At 35.3% G+C, this 25,283-nt stretch overlaps 1 protein-coding gene across 1 annotated transcript in view; it reads left to right on the top strand.

Moving 5' to 3' along the window:
• SLC13A1 (solute carrier family 13 member 1) overlaps positions 1 to 25,283 on the top strand; it is an 85,437-nt gene that overhangs the window by 32,409 nt on the left and 27,745 nt on the right. Inside the window, exon 7 of the mRNA XM_032753510.2 lies at positions 20,217 to 20,368. Coding sequence (XP_032609401.1) covers positions 20,217 to 20,368 — 152 coding nt within the window. The remainder of the gene's footprint in view (positions 1 to 20,216; positions 20,369 to 25,283) is intronic.

Genomic DNA, 25,283 nt, shown 5'->3' with positions numbered 1-25,283 from the left:
CATATATTTCTTCATCTGGCCATGGAATGCATTAACATGCAGTTCAATAGGAAAAAGAAAACCCTCTTGTTAATTACAGAAATCTTCTAGGAAAGAGCAATTTCTATGTAAAGAGAAAATGAATACAAAGATAAGTTTTAAGCCATTAGCTACAGAATATATTAAGGATTTTTTAAGATGGGAATTGCATATATATTTATGAAGATATTATCTTTAGAGATAGAAGTAATTCCTTTAAAACATGAAAAATTAACAGTATGCCAGGTATGTTATAAAATAATACATTAGAAATGGGCTTTATGTGCCTGATTTATAATCCTTTGGGTATATACCCAGTAATGGGATGGCTAGGTGAAATGGTATTTCTAGTTCTAGATCCTTGAGGAATCGCCACACTGACTTCCACAATGGTTGAACTAGTTTACAGTCCCACCAACAGTGTAAAAGTGTTCCTATTTCTCCACATCCCCTCCAGCACCTGTTGTTTCCTGACTTTTTAATGATCGCCATTCTAACTGGTGTGAGATGGTATCTCATTGTGGTTTTGATTTGCATTTCTCTGATGGCCAGTGATGATGAGCATTTTTTCATGTGTCTGTTGGCTGCATAAATGTCTTCTTTTGAGAAGTGTCTGTTCTTATCCTTCGCCCACTTTTTGATGGGGATGCACACGTATGTTTATTGCGGCACTATTCACAATAGCAAAGACTTGGAACCAAGCCAAATGTCCAACAATGATAGATTGGATTAAGAAAATGTGGCACATATACACCATGGAATACTATGCAGCCATAAAAGGTGATGAGTTCATGTCCTTTGTAGGGACATGGATGAAGCTGGAAACCATCATTCTCAGCAAACTATCGCAAGGACAAAGAACCAAACACTGCATGTTCTCACTCATAGATGGGAATTGAACAATGAGAACACATGGACACATGAAGGGGAACATCACACACCAGGGCCTGTTGTGGGGTGGGAGGAGTGGGGAGGGATAGCATTAGGAGATATACCTAATGTTAAATGACGAGTTACTGGGTTCAGCACACCAACATGGCACATGTATACATATGTAACTAACCTGCACGTTGTGCACATGTGCCCTAAAACTTAAAGTATAATAAAAAAAGAAATGGGCTTTAAAAACTGTTGTGAAAATTGGCACACCTAAACAGAAAGAATATACATGCACTCAGTAACTTTCTTGTGGTCATCTTTGGAAACCTAGTTTTCTGTCATAAGGCCTAAAGTTTCAGTCAAAACCATTCAAATTGATTTGATATCCAAATACTGTCCCAGGCATTGTAGGCAGGTCATTTGATGAAAAGACCTGCTCCTTATTGTAAGCAGCTCAGAGTCTAGTGGACAAGATGGACTTATAAAAATAAGTGTGACTTAAGTACCACAACAAAGGCATGCACAGATGCCAACCCTTCTAGAAGCAGGAGCAACTAGTTCGATCTGGGAGTATTGCAGGGAGGAAGTATAATGTAAAGACATTTGAGTCTGGAAAGATGAGAGCGTGTGCAAGCAGAAGAGTGCAAACTCATGAATGCAAGAACGTGTCTACCTTGTCAGCACTTTAAACTCTGGCACGTTCCCATTGTCTGACACAAAGGAGGTATTCGATAAGTAGTTATCTTTATCAATTAATGAATGAGTGAAAGCAAAAGAGTAAAAAGAGGAAGATGCTTTCTAATCAGAGAGTACAACTAATTCAAAGACCTAGCTAAGTAAAGAATGGGTTTTTTTCAGGAAACCTGTACAGTGCAGATGCTAGAGATGAGCTGTTGTGGGGAATAAAATTATTGTATGGGTTTGTCCAGGTTAATTTGCATTGGATAAATATCTCTTCATCCAATGCAAAGGAGTTTAGAGTTGATTTTATTGAAAACGCAAAGCCTTAAAGCTGTGGGGCAATATGATAAGTTCCGCCTTTGGGACAACCTGAAAGTCAGTGGTGAGCTTTTTGATTAACTGAGCAACTGAGCTTTTTTATTAATTAGACATTGGGGATGAGGGAGAAAAATGTAGGAGATGCCTCCACTGCTCTAAACTAGGGAGCGGTAGATTGTGATGCCATTGATGAGAATGCAGAACTCAGAGGTAGGAATAACCTTTCAATAGAGAAAAGATAACGGAGATGCATTTTTGGCAATAAAGATTAATATCTGAGTTTAGGAAAGAAAAGTGAGGCTTTTGAATGTTGATTCTATGGTCTTTCTAGAATGCAATGCACAAAAATTTAGCTTTATATAAAAACGGGAATAGTTTTTTGCTGCACTAAAGTATTCTTTATAAGATATGCATGAAAGCATTATTTTATATATTATATATTTATGATATGTTTTGATTTTTAACAATTATAGGTATATTTTAAGGAATAAATGTATATATAGTTTGTGTTACAACTAAAATAAACTGCAGCTGTTCTTTGATAGATTTACCCTATATAATTTAACACTGATTATATGGAAGAATGTATATCTACTTCATCTAGCTATAAAATGGAAAAATATTTATATTCATAATCTTTTGATCTTATGCTTTCTTCTTGAAGTAAGTGGGATATTCTATTGAATTAAAATAAATCCTGTGGGGTTTGACTTTGAATTTGACCTACAAGTCAAAAAAAATACAAATATTACTCGTTTTTGGGGGAGAGTGGTATAAATTAAATTTCAGAGAAGATAAATTTCCTTCAGTTCAGCTCTGATTTTGATTATTTCTTGTCTTTTGCTGGCTTTGGGATTGTTCTTGCTTCTCTAATTTTTTTCAGTTGTGATGTTAGGTTGTTAATTTGAGGTCTTTCTAACTTTTTGATATGGGCATTTAGTGTTATGAATTTCCCTCAACACTGCCTAACACTCATGACATGAGTTTACCTATATAACAAACTTGCACATGTGCCCCCCAAACCTAAAACAAAAATGAAAAAAAGGAAGAGAAATAAAATAAAAGGCTTAGGTTTTTTTTGGTAATCTGCATAATTTTGCTGTGTTCCTGCAATAAAATAAATAAGTTTTATTTCTAATGAGGTTATTACAATTTTATTCATTTGAAGCACCATTTATTTAGTACAAAACTAAAGATTTTAAAAATTTAATTAAAATCTCTTTACTAATACAATTAAATTAATCTAAGCTGATCAATAAGCTTACTTCAATTTTTAGAACTATAATATTTCTCCCCAAAGGCAATAACATACACTGATCCATACAAAGTTTAGTATGTAGTAAGTAGAAAATTCTCAACAGGTAGAAAAAAATAATAACGGCCCCCAAATAAATTCTGTATTTAGCAATGACAGTAATATTAGTTAAGAAATATACATTTAACATTTGCTCAATGTCACCTTTTCAACAAGACCTACCTTAATCTCCCTATTTCACTGCAGCCACCATATCCCATATCCTTCCTCCTAATCCTCCTGACTCTACCCTACTTTATCCAAAAGCATGTATCACCTTCTTACAGACTATATAATTTACTTAATTTGTATTTATTTTGTTCATTGTCTTCTTTCTCCACTAAAATGCAAGGTTCATGGGGCAGAGATTTTTGTCCATCTAGTACATATCACAAATATCTTGAATAGTGACTGCTGTAAATAGTAAATATTTGCTTATTGAATAAATAAATTCAGTAATATTTTTATCAAATGATTACAATTAGATTAAAATAACTCATGTTGTATATAAACTACACTAAGTTTCCAGTGTCCAGTTAACCATCAGGGAAAATTCAGAGAAGTCACTATAAACAACAGAACCATTAAATTAAATACTATTAATTTTGGCTGCTTTAAAAAAATGAACTACACCAAGCAAAGAATCAAACTGATAAACATTTAAAGTCAACACTATGGATCAGATTGGTTTCATTTTGGGTAGAAAGACAAAAAAATGGTTTGTAACTAAAATTTATCAGCTCTAAAATTCTTGTTAATAGAACTGCAAAGTTCTCATACAGATAATAACGATGATCATTTTGCTGGTGGTGATAAAGACTAGATATTAGTGTTGAAGATGATGGATATTTAGTAGTACAGGACCTTATTTTAAAGTATTCATATCAAAGAATCACATTCCTATGCTGCATATCTAAAAAAGAGATTTGTCTCATGACTTAACTTTTATGAAGTTCTCTTCTCACTATAGGCCATGGCCCAAATACTAAGTGAGCTCTCTACTTGTCCAAAATAAAGTGGTGAATAGTTGCCAAGCCCATAAATCCCACATTACCCCCTAAAAGTAGCTGAAATATTTGTAGACAAGAAAAGATACTGGGAGAAGAAAGGAATATCCTAAAATTACACTGACAGTACCTGAGGAAATGTATTTGTCAGGTTCCATTGGGGTACTGGTAAACCAACCGCCATGCATACAATTTCCATGGGAAATGAGTTCTAGGTATCCAAAAGTCCATTTGTAGATACCAAAGGAGGAATAAAGTTGCTAGTTCTTTCCCTCCCCTGCAAGCATTAATGTCATTCAAAGAGACAGCCCAGAGTTTTACATCAGCTCAATTTCTAAACCTCCAGGCATCTACAAATGAAAGAGATTAGAAAATCAGTAAACTTTTAATGAAAAATCTGAGATAATTGTTTTTCATTAGTTTAATATAAGTTGTAATTCCTCAAAGCGAAAAGTTCAAAGAAAAAATAGCCTTGAATAAATTACATCTTGCTTTTAATTAGGTATTGTTTAGTTTAGGGGTGAAAATCCTTATGGTTGGAATCCAATTGTACAAGACAACACTTTTTAATGTTCTCCAAAAATTCAAAGGAGTCTTGTAAGTACAGTAATAAACATGGTTCATGATATTAGAAACTAGGGGTATTAGTTCTGCCAAATAAGGAGATATTAATTCTGGAATATCTGGCTCCTAGGTCAGATATGAAAAAGGTATTTTAGCTTAGATCACATAACAAACAAAAGCTGGCTCTCCTTCATTATTCTTCCATTTTCCTAAACTGGGAGAAGTTGGATGGCAAAGGCAGTAATTAGCACTGCTCAACCCTTACATGACCCAACCTAGGGTTTCCTTTTATTCATGCAGTGGTTTATAGAGAATGTTTATAGAAGAGGTAAGCAAGGAGAGAGAGGACGACTACCACACACCCTTTAGGAATCACAGCAACAATCTGTGAACGTGACCTCACTCCAGATTTCAACCTTTATTAGAGTCAAAGTGCTATCTCCATTGATGGCCATTCTTAGTTGTGGTCTCACACAACATTTTTCTATTAAAGAAACTGTTGACTTTTGACAATATCATTTCTCCCATATATCTTTATTTTATGAAATACAAAAATCTAGTTCTTCACATTTTATGTTATTGAAATATTATCTAGCAAATATCATAAGCTCAGCCATATTGGAAATATCTGTACTTTAACTGTACAATAAGCCCCCCACACTACATAGCTTATTTGAATACTATATTTTGTTTCTTGAAATACTCAACAGTGTTCCCCTATGCATCTTCTAGTGGTATTTTCTAAAAAAAAGAAATATGTTTATTTTGTCTCCAAATTGATTTTTCTGTATTTTGATTATGAAATATTTCATGCATATATGCATTTATAAAACGTGACTAAATATTTTAAAGAATAACAAAATAAGATGATGTATACCACATCCCAGTTTAATAACTGGAACATAATGATTTCTAAAATCTACACAAGCCTATCTCTTTTCCTTACACAATCACCCCCACCCCCTTGCTGAGTTAGCTATAGTCCAAATTTTGTGTTAATCATTCTCTTGTTTTCTTTTGTTTTATCACTTGCACTAGTTAAGGTATGGATTGGTCACCACAACAAAGACCAAAAATAGCAACAATTTCAACAAGATAGAAATAGGCTGGTATAGTGGCACCTTCATTACCATGCCCCTGACTCTATCTCTTCTCTGCCATTTCCAGCACTGGAACCTTGTAGTTCAAGACGGCTCCCCCATCTCCCTCCGTCCATTCTGTATCCCAGCTAGCTGCTCAAGGAAAGGAGAAAGTGGAAGGCATATGTACTTAAAAGTTATTCTATTACTTTCCTGGATTTAAGAGTATTCAGATTTTCTATTTCAACATCAAACAATTGCACTTTTAAAAAGAAATTTGTGTTCCATGTCAAATTTAGTAGTGTGTGGTTGTTTATAATATTTTCTTATATCTATTTAATTTCTATAGTATTTATAGTTATATGTCTTTATTTCTAACACTTTCCTTGTGCTTTTAAAACATTTTTCAAATAAGCTTTCCAAACTATGTCTATTTTATTAGTCTTAAAAGTCTTGTCAAAGAACCAACTTCTGACTCTTTTCACCTTTTCTATTTAATGTATATTTCACATTATTTTTAATAGTTTTCTTTCTTTATTACTTTGCTCTGTCTACTTAATTTGTGTATTTATGCTCTTGCTCTTTTGCTAATTTTAAAAATCTGACCTTTACCTTAGTAGTTTTGAGTTTTTCCTCTCTTCCAAAGTAAGGATTTAAGGATGTGAATTTGCTTCTATTACTTTAGCTATTTTCCATATTTTTCAGTTTTGTGTTTTCTGATTTCCATTATACTTACTAGATTTTTTTTTTTACTCAAAAGATGCTTAGAAATGTGTTTTGAAATTTAAAATAGATTTTTAGCTACTTTTAAATTTTTTCTAACAATTTTCTGTGGTCAGAAACTGTGGTCTATATAACAGTTCTCTAAAACTTGTTAAAGCAGCTTTTTGGACTAGCACATGGTCAGCTTTAATAAATATTTTTCATTGTGCTTAAAACAAATTGTACATTTTTAACTAATTAGGTTCGATATTTCCCAAAACTCTGTAAGATCAAGTTGCTAGTTGTGCTTCTCAAATCTTTGTGCTCTGACCAAGTTTTGTCTCTTTTTATTCAGCAATTGATGAGACTGTTTTGTTAAACTCCCCCTCTAGCATGTGGGTATTCTATTTCTTCTGATACTTCTGTCAATTTTGGTTCCTCTGCATTGTTAAATTATGTATTTTGAACTCATTTAGAATGTTTCTGTGTGTGTGATTGATTAACCTTTTATCATTTTGCTGTGCATCTCTTCATCTATCTTAATTTTTTTGGTCTTTGAGTTTATTTGTCTGCTGATAACACAGGACGACCAGCTTTTTTTTTTTTTTTTTTTTTGAGACTGAGTCTCACTCTGCCGCCTAGGCTAGAGTGCAGTGACATGATCTCAGCTCACTGCAACCTCTGCCTCCTGGGTTCAAGCCTACTGAGTAGCTGGGATTACAGGCGCCCAGCTAATTTTTTGTATTTTTAGTAAAGACGGGATTTCACTATGTTGGCCAGGCTGGTCTCGAACTCCTGACCTCATAATTTGCCCACCTCGGCCCCCCAAAGTGCTGGGATTACAGGCATGACACTACCAGCTTTTATAAGGCTAGTATTTACCTGGCATTTCCTCTATCCTTTCACTTTCAGTATTTCTGTGTCCTTATGTTTTGGGTGTATCTCTTCTATTATGTTTGAAAATTTTTACCTCTACCTGACATGTTCTATCCATTTAAATTATTTGTGACATTATATATTTAGAATAATTTCTACTGCCAGCTTTTTATTTTTTCCAAATATTCTTTCCATCTTTCCTTCCTGCGTTCCTATGCAGTTATTTTCTTTTATTTCATGCTACACACACACTTGTATGGGTGGTCTATTCTACACTTTGTGCCTATTTTAGTTGTCCTAATCATTTTACTATATTATTAGGCAGCAAGGGTTGCCATAACAAAATACTACAGAACTGTGTCTTAAACAATACAAATCTGTTATATTTTCTTCCAGTTTTAGAGGCTAGCCAAGTACAAGATCAAGGTGTTATCTCGGTCGGTTTCTAGTGAGACCTCTCTTTCTGGCTTGTACAAGGCCACCTTCTCATTGTATCCTCACGTGATGTTTTCCCTGTGCACGTGCAGTAGAAAGAGAGACTTCTGGTCCCTTTTGCTCTTTTTATAAGGACATCAGCCCTATCAGATTAGGCACTCTTCTGTGTTTAAACTTAATTACCTCTGTAAAGGCCTTTTTCCACACAGAGTCACTTTGAGTGTCAGAGCTTCAACGTAAGAATATTGAGAGACATAATTCAGTCAATATCATGTCTACTTAATAAATAAAAATTTAAAGATAATCCATTTGTTTTTTTTCTCCTGAACAGTGTGAAGAGCCTAGGATATTTTAACTTAGACCATCGCTTTCTATTTACATGCTATTTTCCAATTTTTTAGTTCTAGTCTATTATTCCTCCATAAATTACATAATTGTATTATTTTTAAAATCAGTGCTCTGTAGAGTTATGTGCATATTTATTAATATCTTGGTTCACCACTGTATTTTGCTTCTCAGACCCCCTATCTGGGGTCATGTTCCTTCTTCCTGAATATACCTTTTGAATGTACTTCAGAGAGTGATTTTGGTGTTAAATTCACAGTTTTTGTTTGATAGAAAGATTTCTATAATTCTTGAAACGTTTTTATAGTTATAGTGTGCTACATAAGTTATTATTTTTTATTTTGCACATTGAAATATATTTATATATTTCTACTTCCTTTTGGCTTTCTTTTTTTCTATTTAAAAGTCAGCTAGCTATCAGTCAAACTATTATTCCTTCGTAGGCAATCTTTTCTCTTTGGTTGCTTTAATGATGTGTGTGTGTATATGTGTGTGTGTGTGACAGAATTTTACTTTGCTATACCTAAGTACATATTTCTCCTGAATCTGTGTATTGATCTTTTCCAACAATTCTTTCAAATTATCAGGTGTTATTTCTCAATATTCAATTGCCTCATCCTAGTTCTCTGTATTCTCTCCCTGTGAGTCTCCAATTAAATATTCTGCACTTTCTCACTGTGGTTTCTAAGCTACTTAACATCTGTTTTTATGAATAGTAACTTCTGATTTATATTCCAGCTAATTAATTTTCTCTTTAGCTATGTCTATTTTGATGTATTTACTGAGCTTTTAAATTGTTACTTAAATTTAATTTATGTAAACTCTATTTGTCTTAAGATTTGCCTGTAACTTTTATAATCTTTTTCATATTTTCAATTCCTTCTCTAATTTTATTAATCATATGTAAATGTAATTATATTTTGTGTCTGTGTCCAACACCTCTGAAGTCCTTGTGGGTCTCTTTCTTTGACTTAGTTTTTATTTATTTATCGCTTGTTCTCATTTTGTTGAATTATTTTCTTGCATGTTCAGTACTTTTAAACATTGAAATTTTTTTTTTAGTTACTATGGAAATTCTATAAGTCATATGTTGCAGCTGCTTTAAGAGTTTTCAATTATATTCCTATTTCTCTTTAGCACACACATAACATAAATTAATGCTTTAAGAAAAAATGCTCATGGTTAGGAATTTTTAGGGGATATTGTTTTCCCTTAAGTCAGCATGATATTTTCTTTCTACTTCTGCAAAGGATACCAGCTTCATGTGTATTTTCTTATATGATTCCCCACACACATTTGGCCTGGAGCAATATCTTTTATACCAAGCTCTCCTTGCAACATGATAAACTGAAATCTAAAATCCTATTTTAAATCCAGCTTTAAAAGTATTGTTGCATTTTAAAAGATTGTTTTTAATATTTTCAATAGCATCTCGTTTAGCAGGGAATCTGATTTGTCATGCTGCTGGATAGACAAATATGCTATGTTACTATATTTTGTTTCAGTCATTTTTACAACTAGAAAGAGCAAGGTTTTTCTCAGTGGCACACACAAACAAAAACACACACACATATGCTTTTTCCTAAGAAAGTGCAAGGGAAGCTTCTAAATAGTTAACATTTAGGGCAATAAAATTTTTTAAGTAAATACTGGATTTAATCATGACCTTTAACATTTCTGAAAAATAGAGTTTATTTGTAAAGAGGCCTCATGTCCTTAATGCTACATTTTAAACATCTCTTTATTCATCACACACACAAATAAAATAAATGTTTATTACTTTATAAACATATCCAAATTCACAATATGTAATAGTTCTTTATTAACTATGGTGGATATAAATTCTATTTCAAAGAGTCTTATCTATGACTTCAATTTTACTACCAACTCCTCTGAATTCATCAGGTTATTACTGACTATATTTTCACTAGATCTTCATGAATAGTTCATACCAGCTGTAAGGGGAAGATCCTCTCCCACAATTTCTTGCTATTCACTTGTCTAGTACTTTCATTCAATCATTTCTTTACAGAAGGACGTGGGGAGAGTTTAGGTATCCCTTGTAAGAAAGCAGAAACACAGGAAAGCATTGCAGAGTGATACTGAGGCCCAGCTGAGGTCAGAGGTTGTGGATTTCTCATAGCACCAGCGAGCTTGGCCAAGGGATTTTCTCCAGTGGCATCCAAGAGAGCATAGAAGTTGATTTTTGTATTAAGCTGAAGTTCAGGGTCTCTAAAGATGGGAACAGCAAAATGATAAGCCTGCTGGGATGTTGAAGGCATAGCAGGAGAGTTGTCAGTGATTCATCTGAAGGGATAGGTTTGCCCTGGTAAAGAATGAGGCCTTGAGAAGGGCTAGAAGGACTTGAGCTCCTGATAGGGCCAAAGAGAAGGCATGGAGAAGAAAAAGGATGGGAAAACCAAAGGGATCACCTATTGTGGTCAGAGCTTCGTCTAATAAAGAATCCATTATTATAAAAAAATAATAATTTCTCTACAGAAATAATCTTCTTATAGACATTTTAAACCATTAGAACACTGTAGGAAGGCTGGTTTAATTAAATAACATAATCTGTTATTAACTTAACTGAAGACCTTTAAACTCAATATGCAGACCAAAAGGACAGGTTCCCACTGTCTCAATTCCTCTGTGCACTATGGAACTTCCACTTTCCTGTTCCCTTTTTAGTTACATCATCTACCAACATATGGACCACGAAAGCACCAAGGTCAAAAGTGGGCATTAATTATTAGTAAATATTTATTTCTTTAATTTTGAAATGTAAAAAGATAAATATTGTATTTTCCATTAAGATGGCAGGTTAAATAGGCCCATTTGTTACCACTGTTCTAAGTCTTCATTAAACAAGAACAAATAGACTTTCAAATATAATCCAAATTATATAAACGTCAAGAGAAGACATGACAGCAAAATCATTTTGGAAGCTGGAAAGTAAAAGTGGAAAATAACTCCATTATCCCCAGTAATCCCATGGAAGCTGAATCCTAAATTGGTAATGAGAAAAGCCAATAAACAATTCAATTTCCATAGCAGCAGGCTTCAACGTTTTTAAAATGTTGAAAAGCAGGAGAAAGAAAAAATTGCTTCTGAAGCAGTTAAATCTTCTACTTTCTTCCCCAAATCCACATGGATGCAACAGCTTCTAATCCACCAAACAGAAATATGATCTTCAGACAAGGTAAAACGGGATAAGGAGAATCAGATCCAGTTCTGGGCTGGGGGAGGAAGGAAAACAGGGAAAACAGGGGTACTGAGTGATAGCTTATAAGTTGAAAATGGAGAACCCGGCCTTCTACCTACACTGGTCCAGGAGCCAGGTCGATGCCTTTCAGGTGTCAGCAGGCGGAAGGCCAGATGATGCTTCCTTGGAGAACACAATCGGCGTTAAGAGAGATGAAAACATTGACCTTAGAATTTTCTCAAAAAAAGGCCAAGTCAGATGACATTACAGTGAAGCTTACAGGCAACAACAAATCCCAAAATATGAGAGCAGAGCTTCTACACAAATATTCACTGCCTGAAATGTGAGCAGACAACCAAAAATTCCTGGATATCTGATGAAAGCCTCAATTATGAAAGAGAGAGTGCCAAATAAATAAGAAAAAACAGCAATTTGCGAGAAACAGAGACTATGCAAGAAGAAGAAACTATAAAAAAGAAAATATCATTAATATAATCAGATAAACAAATAAATTACTTGTATTTATGAAATACAAATAGTATTCTATAAAACAGAACCAAGAAGGCAAAAATATAAAATATGTAAATACAAAATAAAGTATAAATGTAAAATATAGAGATATAAAAGCATAAATGGAAAATTCAGTAGACAAAATAGAAACAGAATAAACAGGAAATAAGAGGAGTTTCCAAAAAAGAATAGGAAAAAAAGAGAAGAGTATATTAAAAATTCAAGAAAGTTTCTACAATGGAAGAGTACAAGTTTTATGATTAAAGGATTCACTAAATGTCATCAAAATAAGTGAAGCAGACCCCCACAGGGCAGGTCTGTTTTAAAATCTTTGAGATTTCAGAATACTGTAAGATGACCCTAAAAGCTCTCAAAAAGGAAGAAACACTAATTCCTTATAAAGGATCAAAAATATGAATGACTGAATACTTCTCCCCAGCAGCACTACTCAGAGACAGCAGAAAAACTGCCTTCAAAATTTTAAGTAACATTTATTTCCATCCTAGAGTCAATATCCAGTCAGACTTGTGATGAAATAAGAGGGTAGACTTAAGTCTAGATAGCTCTTTGCAGTTCTAGAGAAAAAAATGACTAGGGTTAGGACAGGAAAGGAGGTCCTGAAAGAGATGTCATCAAGACAATAAAATTGGTAGAATATTGATGTGAATTAGGTATCCTATCACTTGATTGTTCTGAGAGAATGTTTAAGCAACCAGGGAATATTTGGGACTGATTCAGTAGTATGTACTTAAAAAAATAAGCAAGTGAAGGAGGGAAAAGACATATTCTAACTTAGAGAAGCGGCAGGAAAAGTAATGTATATCATATTTCTATATGTTAATAGAGCTCTAGGCAACATATTGAAAATTTGAATTCTGTACTATAAGCAACATTATGACAGAGCCATAATGGGAGGATGATACAAAGCATACGTATTCAGTGAAGGAAGCTGTGAAAGAAATCTGCAATCGCTGCCACCAGGTGGCAATAGTGAGTCACATCTGGACCTGCAGGATTTCTGTTGTGACAGGTCCATTGTGATGATGTCATTGGATTCTGCATTTGGTCATGTCCTCGTAGAAAATTTTTCAGTTACTTGGAAGAAGATGTGGAAGGCATACTCCACATGTATGGTAGACAGAAGGGATTGAATAAAAACACAATAGGTTACCATTGTGGTAAAAGCAGTATGAAATGGAACTCAAATGTAGTTTTAAAAATTCGTATAAGTATTCTGGAAGGCAAGTTGGTACAGGGGAAATTCGCTGAGAGAGAACTCACAGACATGGATTTTGCTTTCAAGTCTGCAGTAATCAGCTGGGTCACACTTGAGACTCATTTTGGTCTTCTGAAATATTAGGTCTTTATACCAGATAATCTCTAACTACCTGTCTGCCTTAATAGACTATCATTGCTTTATATGTTTACAAAAACTTATTTCTGGCTATAAAAGTTACAGAAAGTATCAAGAAGGTGGAAGATACCCATAATCTCATGGTTAAGAAATAACAATTAAGAAATTATTAATATTTTGATATATTTCATTTCAGCCACATATATATGTTTCATTTCAGGCACATGTGTGTATGTAGAAATATTTTTTGTTTTAAAGTTTTACATCATTTTGTACTTTTCATTTCACATAAATCTCCTTATATAACACAGGTACTTTTCCATTCATAATATACCTGTGACAATGTCCTGTGGCCACAGGCTGAAACTACTATCTGGGCAGAAGACTAAAGATTAATCTGCCATGATACCTGCCCCCTCTGTATAATTTCTTTACCACTAGTTGGTTCCATTAGTGGCTCATTTCAGGCTTTCCTAAGAGACCTATTTTTCAGCTCATTGCCCTCTACTACTTATTCCAACTCCCTCTTGGGCTCAGGTTAAACCCTTGGTCTCAGGCTGAAACTACTATCTGGGCAGAAGACTAAAGATTAATCTGCTGTGATACCTGCCCCCTTTGTATAATTTCTGTACCACTAGTTGGCTCATTTAGTAGCTCATTTCAGGCTTGCTTAAGAGCCGTGTTTTTCAGCTCAGTGCCCTCTACTACTGTCCCTCTGGTCCTCATGCTTTACCCTTTACTTCAGTATCATCTCATCTGTGTTCAGCCCAGTGAACACAAGCACTCGGTAAAAATAACAGTAAATCTGAATGCATGGAGCTCATGTTTACTGGCTAGATTAAAAAAATGGTGCATTCACCATTCCACTTCAGAAACTCCTCCTCTTAACCTTTAATTTGCATTATGATATATTAGTGTTAGCATTTACTGTAGAATTTTTACCCTGAATTTTAATGCCTTTATAAATTGTCAATGATATTTGCATAAACATCAGCTCATGTGCAGTAGCAATAATGTATATTTTAAAGGTCCTTATTAATAAAAAATGTGTGGTTAATTCATAAGGCATAAAGCATGGCAAACATATTAACCTGTTTCTGTTTTGATTTTTTTGTTTTATATCTTCCAATATCTTTTAACAATTCTATATATATGCGTATATTTACAGTTAAGCTTTTATATGAAATCCAATTTTTTCTTCATTTATATTTTTGAAAGTTTTAAAGTGGCAAAGATAAATCATATAAACACTGCATATTTTAAGTTTCCATTCTTATTATCAATTTAATAATATTCAAATTATGCATCACTTTCTGGTTTGTGTTTGAAGTCTTTCCTATAGTAAAATACTTAATGTTAAGCTTCAAATTTCAATTGTCACTTTGTATGACTCATAAGAATTTTTAAGCTTATTTCCCTATCTTATTTACAATTTTGTGTCAAATTTCAATGGAATGCTTTATCATATAGAAAATACAAATGATTTCTATGTATAAAATATAACGGAAAGGGAGACGTTTGTAAATTAGTTTATTTTGGGTGAAGCATAGAGTCCTTTGTGGGCTGACCTTAAAGTTAATTAGAAAGTAAAAGGTAAATTACAATCCAGTGCACCTGACCCTGCTATGCTAAATGCCATTTTCATATCTATGATGACTTTTAGTGAGTAGTAATTTTTTCCTTATCACAACTTTTCAAAAAGATATTTTAATAATGTCTCAAATAGCATGTTTATCTGTACGGAAGATGGCATTTCTTCTGTTTATCCTGGAGAAGGGAGAACCCTTGTACACTGTTAGTAGCAATGTAAATTGGTACAACCATTATGGAAAACAATATAGAGATTCCTTTAAAAATTAGAAAAAAAAATAGAAGTACCATGTGATCCAGCAGTCTCACTTCTGGATATATGTACCCACAAAACGAAATCAGTATGTCAAAGATATATCTGCTTCCCCATATTAATTGCAGCATTATTCACAATAGCCAAGATATGGGAACAGCTTAAGTGTCCCTTGATAGATGATGAATGGATAAAGAAAATGTGGTCTGAGTTACTATAACAATCCTTTTATGGTTGTCCTTGCATTAATTCTTGCCTATTTCAGACCTTTCCTATACACAGTAGCCTAAAAAAAATGTACAAGTGTATTTAAGAAATACACAAACACAAGAAGACAAAAGATAATAAGTGTTTGTATATTCCTTAACTACATTTAGATTTTTGTTTAAAGGCCGTAGTCTGTAGAATGAATCTGTAACAGGCAAGAATTGATGCAAGAAGATCCATAAACCCACTATTTCATTAACCTAGGCCAGAGATAATGTTGACTGAGACCAGGGTGATAACAGTGGAGATGGAGAAAATTGAACAGAGTCCAGGCATATTTCAGTAGATACAACTGACAGAATTTGATGGGATGAGGAAGATAATGTTTTCGAGGAGGACAAGCAATATATAACAGCAAAGTGGCTGAGAGTTTGAGCTCTAAAGCAAGACTGCGTGGTTTCAAAACCCAAGTCTGTCATTTTCAGGCTCTGGGACCTCGAACAATTCACTTAACTTCTCTATGTCTTTTACTTATAAAATGACATTATAATTGTACCCACCTCATTGTATTGTAAGACTTAAATGAATTAAAACATTTAATTGATTTTAACTTGGATCAGTGCTTATTACATGCTAAGGACACTATAAGAGTTTATTATAGTGATGGTGATGCCATCAGCTTATATAAGTGATTCTGATGAACTAGGTTTGACAAAAGAAGTAATAGCCTTGGTCCTGAACATTTTCAGATTGGAGTTTTATTGAAGACATTCTATACATATATATGTATATATATACACACACACGCACACACATACACATACATACACACACATATATATTCAAATATATATATAGTTTTGTTTTGTTTTGAGACGGTTCTTGCTCTATTGCTCAGGCTGGAGTGTGGAGTGCAGTGGTGCGATCTCAACTCACTGCAACCTCCGCTTCCCAGATTCAAGAAATTCTCCTTCCTCAGCCTCCGAAGTAGCAGGGATTACAGGTGCCTGCAACCACGCATGGCTAATTTTTGTATTTTTAGTAGAGACAGGGTTTCACCATGTTGACCAGGCTGGTCTAGAATCCTGACCTCAAGTGATCCACCTGCCTCAGCTTCCCAAAGTGCTGAGATTCCAGGCATGAGCCACTGTGCCTGGCCCTCAAATTATGTTGAACAGGCAATTGGATACATGGGTCTAGAGGGAGGAGTCTGGCTGAAGACAGAAGTTTGGTGATCTGGCATAAAAATAGTCATTAAATCAATAAAAATAAGAAATTTTTAAAGGAGAAACATTAGAGTGAGGAGAGGCAAGGGCCTGTGACAGTTTAAAGAAATTCCTGTTTTAAGGAAGGATGTAAGGCAAAAAACTGGCAAGGGAGACAGAAAAACAGGCAGAGATAGAAAAACCCAAAGAGTGAGATATCACAGAAACTCAAAGCAGAGTTTTTTCTGTAAAAAGAAGAGATAAACTCTTTTAGATGCTTGCTTAGGGGACTACAAAGTTGAAATTGAAAGGTTCCTATTGAACTTAGCACTGAGGAGATTACTGATAATCACAGGAAGTGCATTGTGGGTGGAATGAGGAGACAAGCAAGATGGAAGCATTAAGAAAATGGAGTCCATGAATGTAAACAACTCTTTCGAGTAGTTCGGCTGTGAAAATGGAGATGAGTTAGGGCAATAGTTTACTTGAAAGGAGGGTTAACAAGTCTTTCTTGTTTTTCTTCTGTAAAGATGGCTCAAAAATAATTAAATGTTGATTAAAATTCCAATAGTCTGTAGTGGAAGGTTTCTGAGAAAACCTCAGAGACTGTGGTCCAGAAACAAGAAGTTGGAGGAGAAACATTGACTCTATTAATTATGTAGAGAACAAGAAGATGGGGCAAATGCAAGTAGGTTTCCACATTTCACAGTGATACCATTGTCTGCTGGCTTCTATTTTCTCTGTGAAGTAGGAGGCAAAGCTACTTGCAAAGACTGAGAAGGAGCATTAAGAGGCACATATAGAGATAATAAAGAAGGTTTTATATTTCCTTGTGGAAACAGGTAGAGCAATTTGGTTATGCAAACACAGTAGGGTAGAGGAGCAACATCATTACAGCATTGGATGTTTGTGATCATGAATGATCCCATCTGCTCTACTGTACATGTAATTTTTAACAACAGTAGCTGGCTACTCAGAAGCAGACATGACATGGAGAGAGAGAATAGTTGGGTTTATAATCAGTTGGAATTTTCATAAAGAACTACCATTCAAGAAAAGACAAGAAAGAGAGTTTGGAGTTTTGTTAAGAAAACTTATTGAAATGGTGTACCATGGAATCTAAACTGAATAAGGATGGAAGTAAAGAAAGGAGAGGACCATAACTGGGCATAACTACATACTTCATTGACTTAGATTTGCCAGTGCAGTTTGAAGAACTGTAGAGATAGAATTAATTCAACAACGAAGTTGGAAGAAGAAACTGTGATAACTGTGCCAATTTCTTGATAACTGGGATAGTAAAATGATACTCTTTCTACCCCTGAGTAACTATAACATCAAGCACACACTTAGGTATTTTTGCATTTCATTTCCACAGTACGTGCAAATGAGGTGACCAAAAAACAGTTTTAGACTCTTAAACTTAGTGTTTAAAATGAGAAGGCTGAGAGATAGTCTGCTTATGGAGAAAGTTGGAGTATTTCTCCAGTGCCCCAACCCCCTGCCACTTGTACCATCATAGTCAAAAGAAGGGAAGAGTCTCCTACTTAACAAGGTGAGATAGATGTTAAGAAACTACTACTTGGAGAACTTGCTACTTACCAACCTAGACTTAGAAAAGGTCAATGGATTAGTGTTTGACACATTCTTGAAAAATTAGAAAGTCAAAACTCGTGGCTGAATTTCCTTACCTAATCAAGTTTCAGCTGCACTGTCACTGACAACAGGACAGAGGTGACTGTTTCCCTTGGACCAGATGTAGGAAACATGTGGGAGGAGTGTCATGTGGGATCATTTGAAAGGCAACTTCCTCCAGAAGGGATTTTTGACAGCATAAGTGGATATCAACATAAAGAGACCAGGTAGACTATCACAGGCAGACACCATGAGTGTGTCATACGCCACCAGGCAGAAGATGTATATTACCTACATAGAAAGAACAACAATCTGATGTTCTTATTTGGATAATAAGAGTCTCATAAAATCCCATAAAATTGCCCACCAGATGGAGTCATTTCAAACATTCACCATGCCTGGAAAGTACTAATGCCATTTTAAAATTAATGCACAGTCAAATAAGACCTCTCCTAATCCTTACCACTCCTCTCCTGATCCTGTTCTTCTCCTGACATTCCAAATTTTGAAGGTTTAGAAACTGAGTGTAGCAAGTGGTGAGAAGAATTGGAACTAGGAGAGAAGGAGAAAGTCAAACTCACAAACCTCCTTCCAGCTATGGGCTTTCAAGCAAGCCTGATCTAGGGGATAAGAGAATGCTTAAGTTTAAAATTTGGGATTTTTCTTATTAAATAAGGCACTGTTTATTTTAACTACTGAAATGAAGCTATTCTTCTGACTAAAGATAACTGAAAAACTATTCATTAAATGAAATGACCGGAAAAGTTATGGGTTCTTCTTTGAATTTCACCACAGGAACAGGAAGAATCAAACCAACAAAGGGTGTTTACAGGGTCATGGGTGAGAAAAAGAATGAAGTTGCTTTTGGCTTATACCCTAGGAAGTCATCTCTTAAATAAAACACTTACATTTGGACTAGTGATTCCCCAAGTGAAACCATTTCAGGATGTGCCATTGTCCAAGGTGTAACTATGGGGGTGGGGTGACTGAGGTGGAGAACTGAAAATCGTTGGAAATGAGATAAAAACTCTGTGAGGCCAGGATATTTGAAGGGCTATTCATGAACATAGTGTAGTCATTCAGTCACTGACAAGATTTGGACTAAGGAAGATGATTATGTGCTAAGTGCAAATGTTATCTTAAATGACAGTGGGTGACCAGGAGATCAAAATATAATGGTCAAAGGAATGGGGAGAGAGAGAGAGATCCAAGTTATGTGATCCTTAAAAAAAAAAGGATGTACTTTTTGTGTGGGCAGAGGATTAATGTTCTGGAAAAGACAGTGGGAGCAAAGAGGACACTGACTTATCTCTCAATGCTGAGGTATATGGTGTTGAAAACATTCCATTTCAGGAGTAATATCCTCTGGGAACCATCCATTAAGGTGTGTAGGTGGGGAAACCCTTCTTAAAGAAGTTCAGGGACTTATTGAGTATTGAGTACCACCAGTATCAACAGAAAAATAATGAAAAGCTTTGGGAGCAGTGGTGAGAAGGAAAGACATGGGGGAAGAGTTGGGTAAGAGACAAGAAAGAAAGATGAAGAAATGAATGAAATTGGGTTTTTAAAATATTTCAGTGGCTTCAGCTTAAATACTTTTATTGCTACATCTCTATTGACGGAAAGACAAATGCTGTATTAGTCAGCTCATATCACCATAACAAAACACCACAGACTAAGTGGCTTAAACAATAAAAATTTATTTCTCACAGTTCTGAAGACTGGATCAGGGTCTGGCAGGGTCAGTGTCTGGTGAGGGCTCTCTCCTGGCATTGCAGAGAGATGCCTTCTTGTGGCTTTCTCCATAGCAGAGAGAGAGAGAGAGAGAGAGAGAGGAATCAAGCTCTCTAATGTGTCCTCTTATAAGGACATAATCCTATCAGACGAGGGCCACATCCACAAAGGAAGGCCCAGTATCTTCCAAATGCCCCATTGCCAAATACAATCACATCAGGAGTTAGGGTTTCAACATATGGATTGGTGGGGGTGGTGGGATACAAACATTCAGTCCATAACAAATATAGAGCAGTTCTCATGGTACTTTTTTGTTGTTGTTGAACAGAACTCAGGCGTGGGAACCAAATATCGAACAAAGAAGGGCCACATGACATGTAAACTTATGTGTTTGTGCATTGCCTACTCTTCTACCATTGGTGGACTAACAACAATCACTGGTACCTCCACCAACTTGATCTTTGCAGAGTATTTCAATACGTAAGTAACCTTATTGGATTGGTGATTTAACATATGGGCAGCACACAAATTATAAAAATTATTGTTACCTGATTCAGAGAATCCAAGTACAGAGATGTTATGTTAACTCTCCCTTGTTTCCCTTCAGGACATCTATAGACCTACAGACCTTCCTTTGTACTGAGAGTTAAATATTCAGGGAATACTGAATTAACTTGTGCCAACAGATTTCCCAGGTCAGCTCAGAGGAGATAACTCTTGGCTGACCACTCTAAACAAACAGGAAAAACATTTTTCATTGAAAATAATACCACAAATGATAGTTAACTAAAGTGAAAAGGAATTATTTTCTTGGGACAATTTATGTAGGGTTTGGGGACCAACATGTGAACGTAAATAATGAGTGGTGAACAGAGGTATTAATTATGGAAGGGTTGGCTTTGGAATTCAAAAAAGATTTGAAAGATTGAACAATTACAGTAAGTGTCAGTAATAAAGTGTTCTACAAACAGATATATGACTCTTAATATGTTTGGAACTGTGATGACAATCCATTGCAGAAATGGGAATCTGTGGATTCAACAGGTAGAACACTTGGGTTAAAAAATCCTCAACTTGCAGGTACTTAGGTTGTGAATTATTTTACTTACTTATTTGTTTTTTTGAGACAGGGTCTCACTCTGTTGCCCAGGCTGGAGGACAGTGGTGCGATCTCAGCTCACTGCACCTTTTGCCAAGTGATTGTCATGCTTCAGCCTCCCGAGTAGCTGGGATTACAGGCGTGCACCATAACACCCAGCTAATTTTTGTCCTTTTAGTAGACATGGGGTTTTGCCCTGTTGGCCAGGCTGGTCTCAAACTCCTGATCTCAAGTGATCCACCTGCCTTGGCCTCCCAAAGTGCTGGGATTATAGGCATGAGCCACTGCATCCGGCCACATTATGAATTTAACAACAACAAAAAGTTCTGTGATTCTCCCAAGACTTAATTTTTTCATATGTAAAATAGTCACAGTTCATAGGGGTATTGTGAGAATTCAATGAAGTAAACTATGTAAAAATATTTTGTGCTATGTAAGTATCATTGAAACAAGAGTATGTAAGTCCATGGTGTCATATGAGCACTCTGACTGGTTCTACTAAAAGAACAGATAATAATCAGAATTTCAAGAAGATAGACAGGATTGAGAAAGCCTAGGAACAGGATTTGGGTTCACAGAAAAATTAGAGTTTAGAGGCAGGAAAACTACTCTCTGTGAAGTAGATTCATAGACTCTATGAATTTTCTGAAATTATTTGCAAAATGTTGTGCACGCATGGATTCTCTAAGAAATCCAAGACTCAAAGAATGTCAATCTCCATTCTAGAAAGAATGGGCGTTTGTGTTCAAAGAACACTGGTATAGGAGTTTAGGATCAATATTACACAGACCTTCAAGAGTATTGTTTCTATGAATATACATCCCTTATGTACACTCCAATTACTGACTTAGAAAACTTTAAAAGGTTTTTGGTTTATAAATGAGAGGCTTCAGAAAGTCATAGTACCAGTGAGGATTTATCCAACGTATCCCCTAATTCAAGACAAGAAATGCACCTGACATCTTTTTGAAAATGACTTGTATCCTTTCTCATGAATTCTCCAAGGGAAGAGATTCCACATCTTAGTTCCTGTCTGTGAACTTCTAATATCCAGACCAAATTCTTATGCTTTATCTTTGTTGATATTAGAGAACTGCTGGTTTCCATCATTCCCATGAAATTAGTTGATACAGTCAAAGTAATTCATATTGAGGTTGTTTTGGTCTTTGTGATCTTGCAGAGTGTATCAACCAAATTTTGTTTAACTTTTCCCTTGATTTATTGAGTGCACTAATCTATTTGTAATGACAGATTAAGAGCATGATAGCACTTTAATCAAAAGGTTTTAGTAACTATTTTCACTAGTTATCTAATCTTCTACTTCTCCTAATCATGGGGATTTGGCCAAAAAGTCCTTTAAATTTAAAGAATGCTTAAAATATAGGCCGGGCGCGGTGGCTCACGCTTGTAATCCCAGCACTTTGGGAGGCCGAGGCGGGCGGATCACGAGGTCAGGAGATCGAGACCACGGTGAAACCCCGTCTCTACTAAAAATACAAAAAATTAGCCGGGCGTGGTGGCGGGCGCCTGTAGTCCCAGCTACTCGGAGAGGCTGAGGCAGGAGAATGGCATGAACCCGGGAGGTGGAGCTTGCAGTGAGCCGAGACTGCGCCACTGCACTCCAGTCTGGGCGACAGAGCGAGACTCCGTCTCAAAAAAAAAAAAAAAAAAAAAGAATGCTTAAAATATATTTTGAAACATAATGATGTTTTTCTCCAAAAGGTTGTCTTTATATTAGGAATTATATGCAAACTGGAAAAAATTCAAAGAATCCTTTTATGATACAAAATACGGGAATAGAAGGGAAAATAACCTTATGTGAAAAAATATAATTGATAGTATTAAACAAGCAAGATATTTATTAAAATTTTGCTTAAATGTTGGCCCTACAAAATGCGGTAGCATCTCAAAGCAATAATAAAATGGAATGTATTAAATTTCAATGGAAAATATTATAGAAGCATAATATATGTGTGTGTGTGTGTGTGTGTGTGTGTGTGTGTGTGTGTATGCATACTTTTTCAGTGTTTGGAGCTGAAGAGAAATAGCTCTTTATCTACATATCCACTACAATAATGCCACCTTTTCCTCTTGGTACTACTTGTAAACTTTTAGAGTAATACCAATGATCCTTTTGAACAATTTCATTTTGGATCCTTCCCAGCTCCAAAGGATGCACGAAACCTCAGAGTTAATGGCTTCATACCATTGACGTTTAGAGAAAGGTGCCATCTTACAAATAAACTATTGGAGGAAGAAATTATATAACGTATTTTGAAGCCTTATATTTCTATTCTTTTGATATACATATAATGTTTTATATACAATCTCTTTATATATAATGTATATATAATAATATTTAAAATGTATTTTGTGTTCCTTTTTACATAAAGCAAACAAAAAAATGAATTCTGAGAAAGCTAAAAGTTATTCAATACAAATAGAAACAGACCTTCATTCATTCATTCAATTAATAAGCATTTCTTGAGAATTGGCAATGTGCAATGCACAGTTTTGAATTATTTTGTACAATGCAAGAAATAAAACCTGTCAGGAAGAATATTTCATCTAATTGTCTAGACAAAACATAAATATGAGAAAAACATTAAAATGTAAAAACATAGAAATATTTATTTTTTGACCTATAGGTGAGAAGGTAGAGAGATGTATTGAGTCCTTGCCAGATAATTTACACATATTATACTGTACCTATATCCTGGATATCCTTGCTTAATTAAAAGCATACGCTTGGGAGTTAAAACATCTGTGTTCAAATCCCAGCTCTTTCATTCACCAGCTAGGTGACTTTGGACAATTATTAAGCTCTCAAAGCCTGTTGCCTTTCCAAGCAAATGAGGAAAATAATATGATCTCTCTCTTAGAGGATTGTTTTGAGTTTTGCATAAAATAAGTAGCACTTTGTGCCTAGGACAAAGCATGGGCTGAATAAACATTGGTTGGCCAGGTGCAGTGGCTCACACCTGTAACCCCAGCACTTTGGGAGGCCAAGGTGGGTAGATGGCTTGAGTTCAGGAGTTCAAGATGAGCCTGGGCAACATAGCAAAACCCTACATTTACAAAAAATATATAAAAATTAGCCGGTATGGTGGTGCACACCTGTAGTCCTAGCTACTCAGGAGGCTTAGGTGAGGGGATGGCTTGAGCCCAGGAGGCGAAGGATGCAATAAGCTGAGATTGCACCACTGCACTACAGCCCAGGTGACAGAGGGAGACCCTGCTTCAAAATAAATAAATAAATAAAATAAATAAATGTTGGTTATTGTTACTACTAGAGTTGAGAAAGTTGAGGTTCAGTTTAGCAAACTGAAGACCAAAACCAAAGCCAGCCAGACCCTTAAGGCTGCCTCCTTAAAAGTTACCTTCCTAGAAACATCACAGAAGGTGTTTCCTAAAAGAGGGCTGTAGCTGTGTCCCACATACCTTGGTTGCTACAGAAAATGTGTCCATATGACTTGGAATAATCTTAAAAGAGGCAAGCACCACATTTATGGAGAAAATGAATGAAAATAACTCATTAAATCAAAGTACCAAAAAGTCTGTAACTGTTTTTTTTTAGGGAGGAGTGAAATAGTCTGTGCATGTTTTGCATAGTTTAGAATAGCCGTATGAAGATTGGCACTATAGGAGTCTGGAGACAGGAAACCAATTAGGAGTCTGTGATCAAAGTGCCAACAAATGATGAAAGGCAGAACTAGGCTAGTTGTAAAGTGATAGGAGGATTTGGACTCAAGACACTGCAAAGTCAGAAGGTTATAAGTAATTAGATATGAGGATTTAAGGGTAAGGAGGGGTTAGGGCAACTCTGGGGACTTTTGTCCATAAGGTCAGATAGATAGTGATGCCATGAACTTCTTGAGAAGACATGGGAAAGTGCAGGTTCACTGGAGAAATTAATAAATTTGAATTTGGATACATTTAAATACCTACTGAGAACATATCCACAAAGTGATTTTCAGCAATCATTTGCAAATGCATCATTTCAGTTAGTTATAAATTTGAGTGTCTCTCTATATAGGCAAATAGTAATTTTTCGAGCATGAAAATGGTCACATAGGGAAAAAAAGTAAAAAGAATTGAGACATGGATAGACTCTTAGGAAATATTGACAAGGAAGAGGATGAGCAAAGTTAACTGAGGTAGGAGAAGAATCAGAAGCATATGATATTTTGAAAGCCAGAAGACCATTTTCAAAATGGAGGATGAGTCAGGGCTTGTACAGTGGTGTAAGAGAGGCATGCAGGATGATGGCTGATATTTATAAAGTATGAAATATTT

This window comes from Hylobates moloch, unplaced genomic scaffold, assembly GCF_009828535.3.
Source record: "Hylobates moloch isolate HMO894 unplaced genomic scaffold, HMol_V3 SCAFFOLD_1, whole genome shotgun sequence".
Classification (NCBI taxonomy): Eukaryota; Metazoa; Chordata; class Mammalia; order Primates; family Hylobatidae; genus Hylobates; species Hylobates moloch.
The sequence above is the reverse complement of the archived record's forward strand: the minus strand, read 5'-3'. Positions and strand labels throughout refer to the sequence as shown.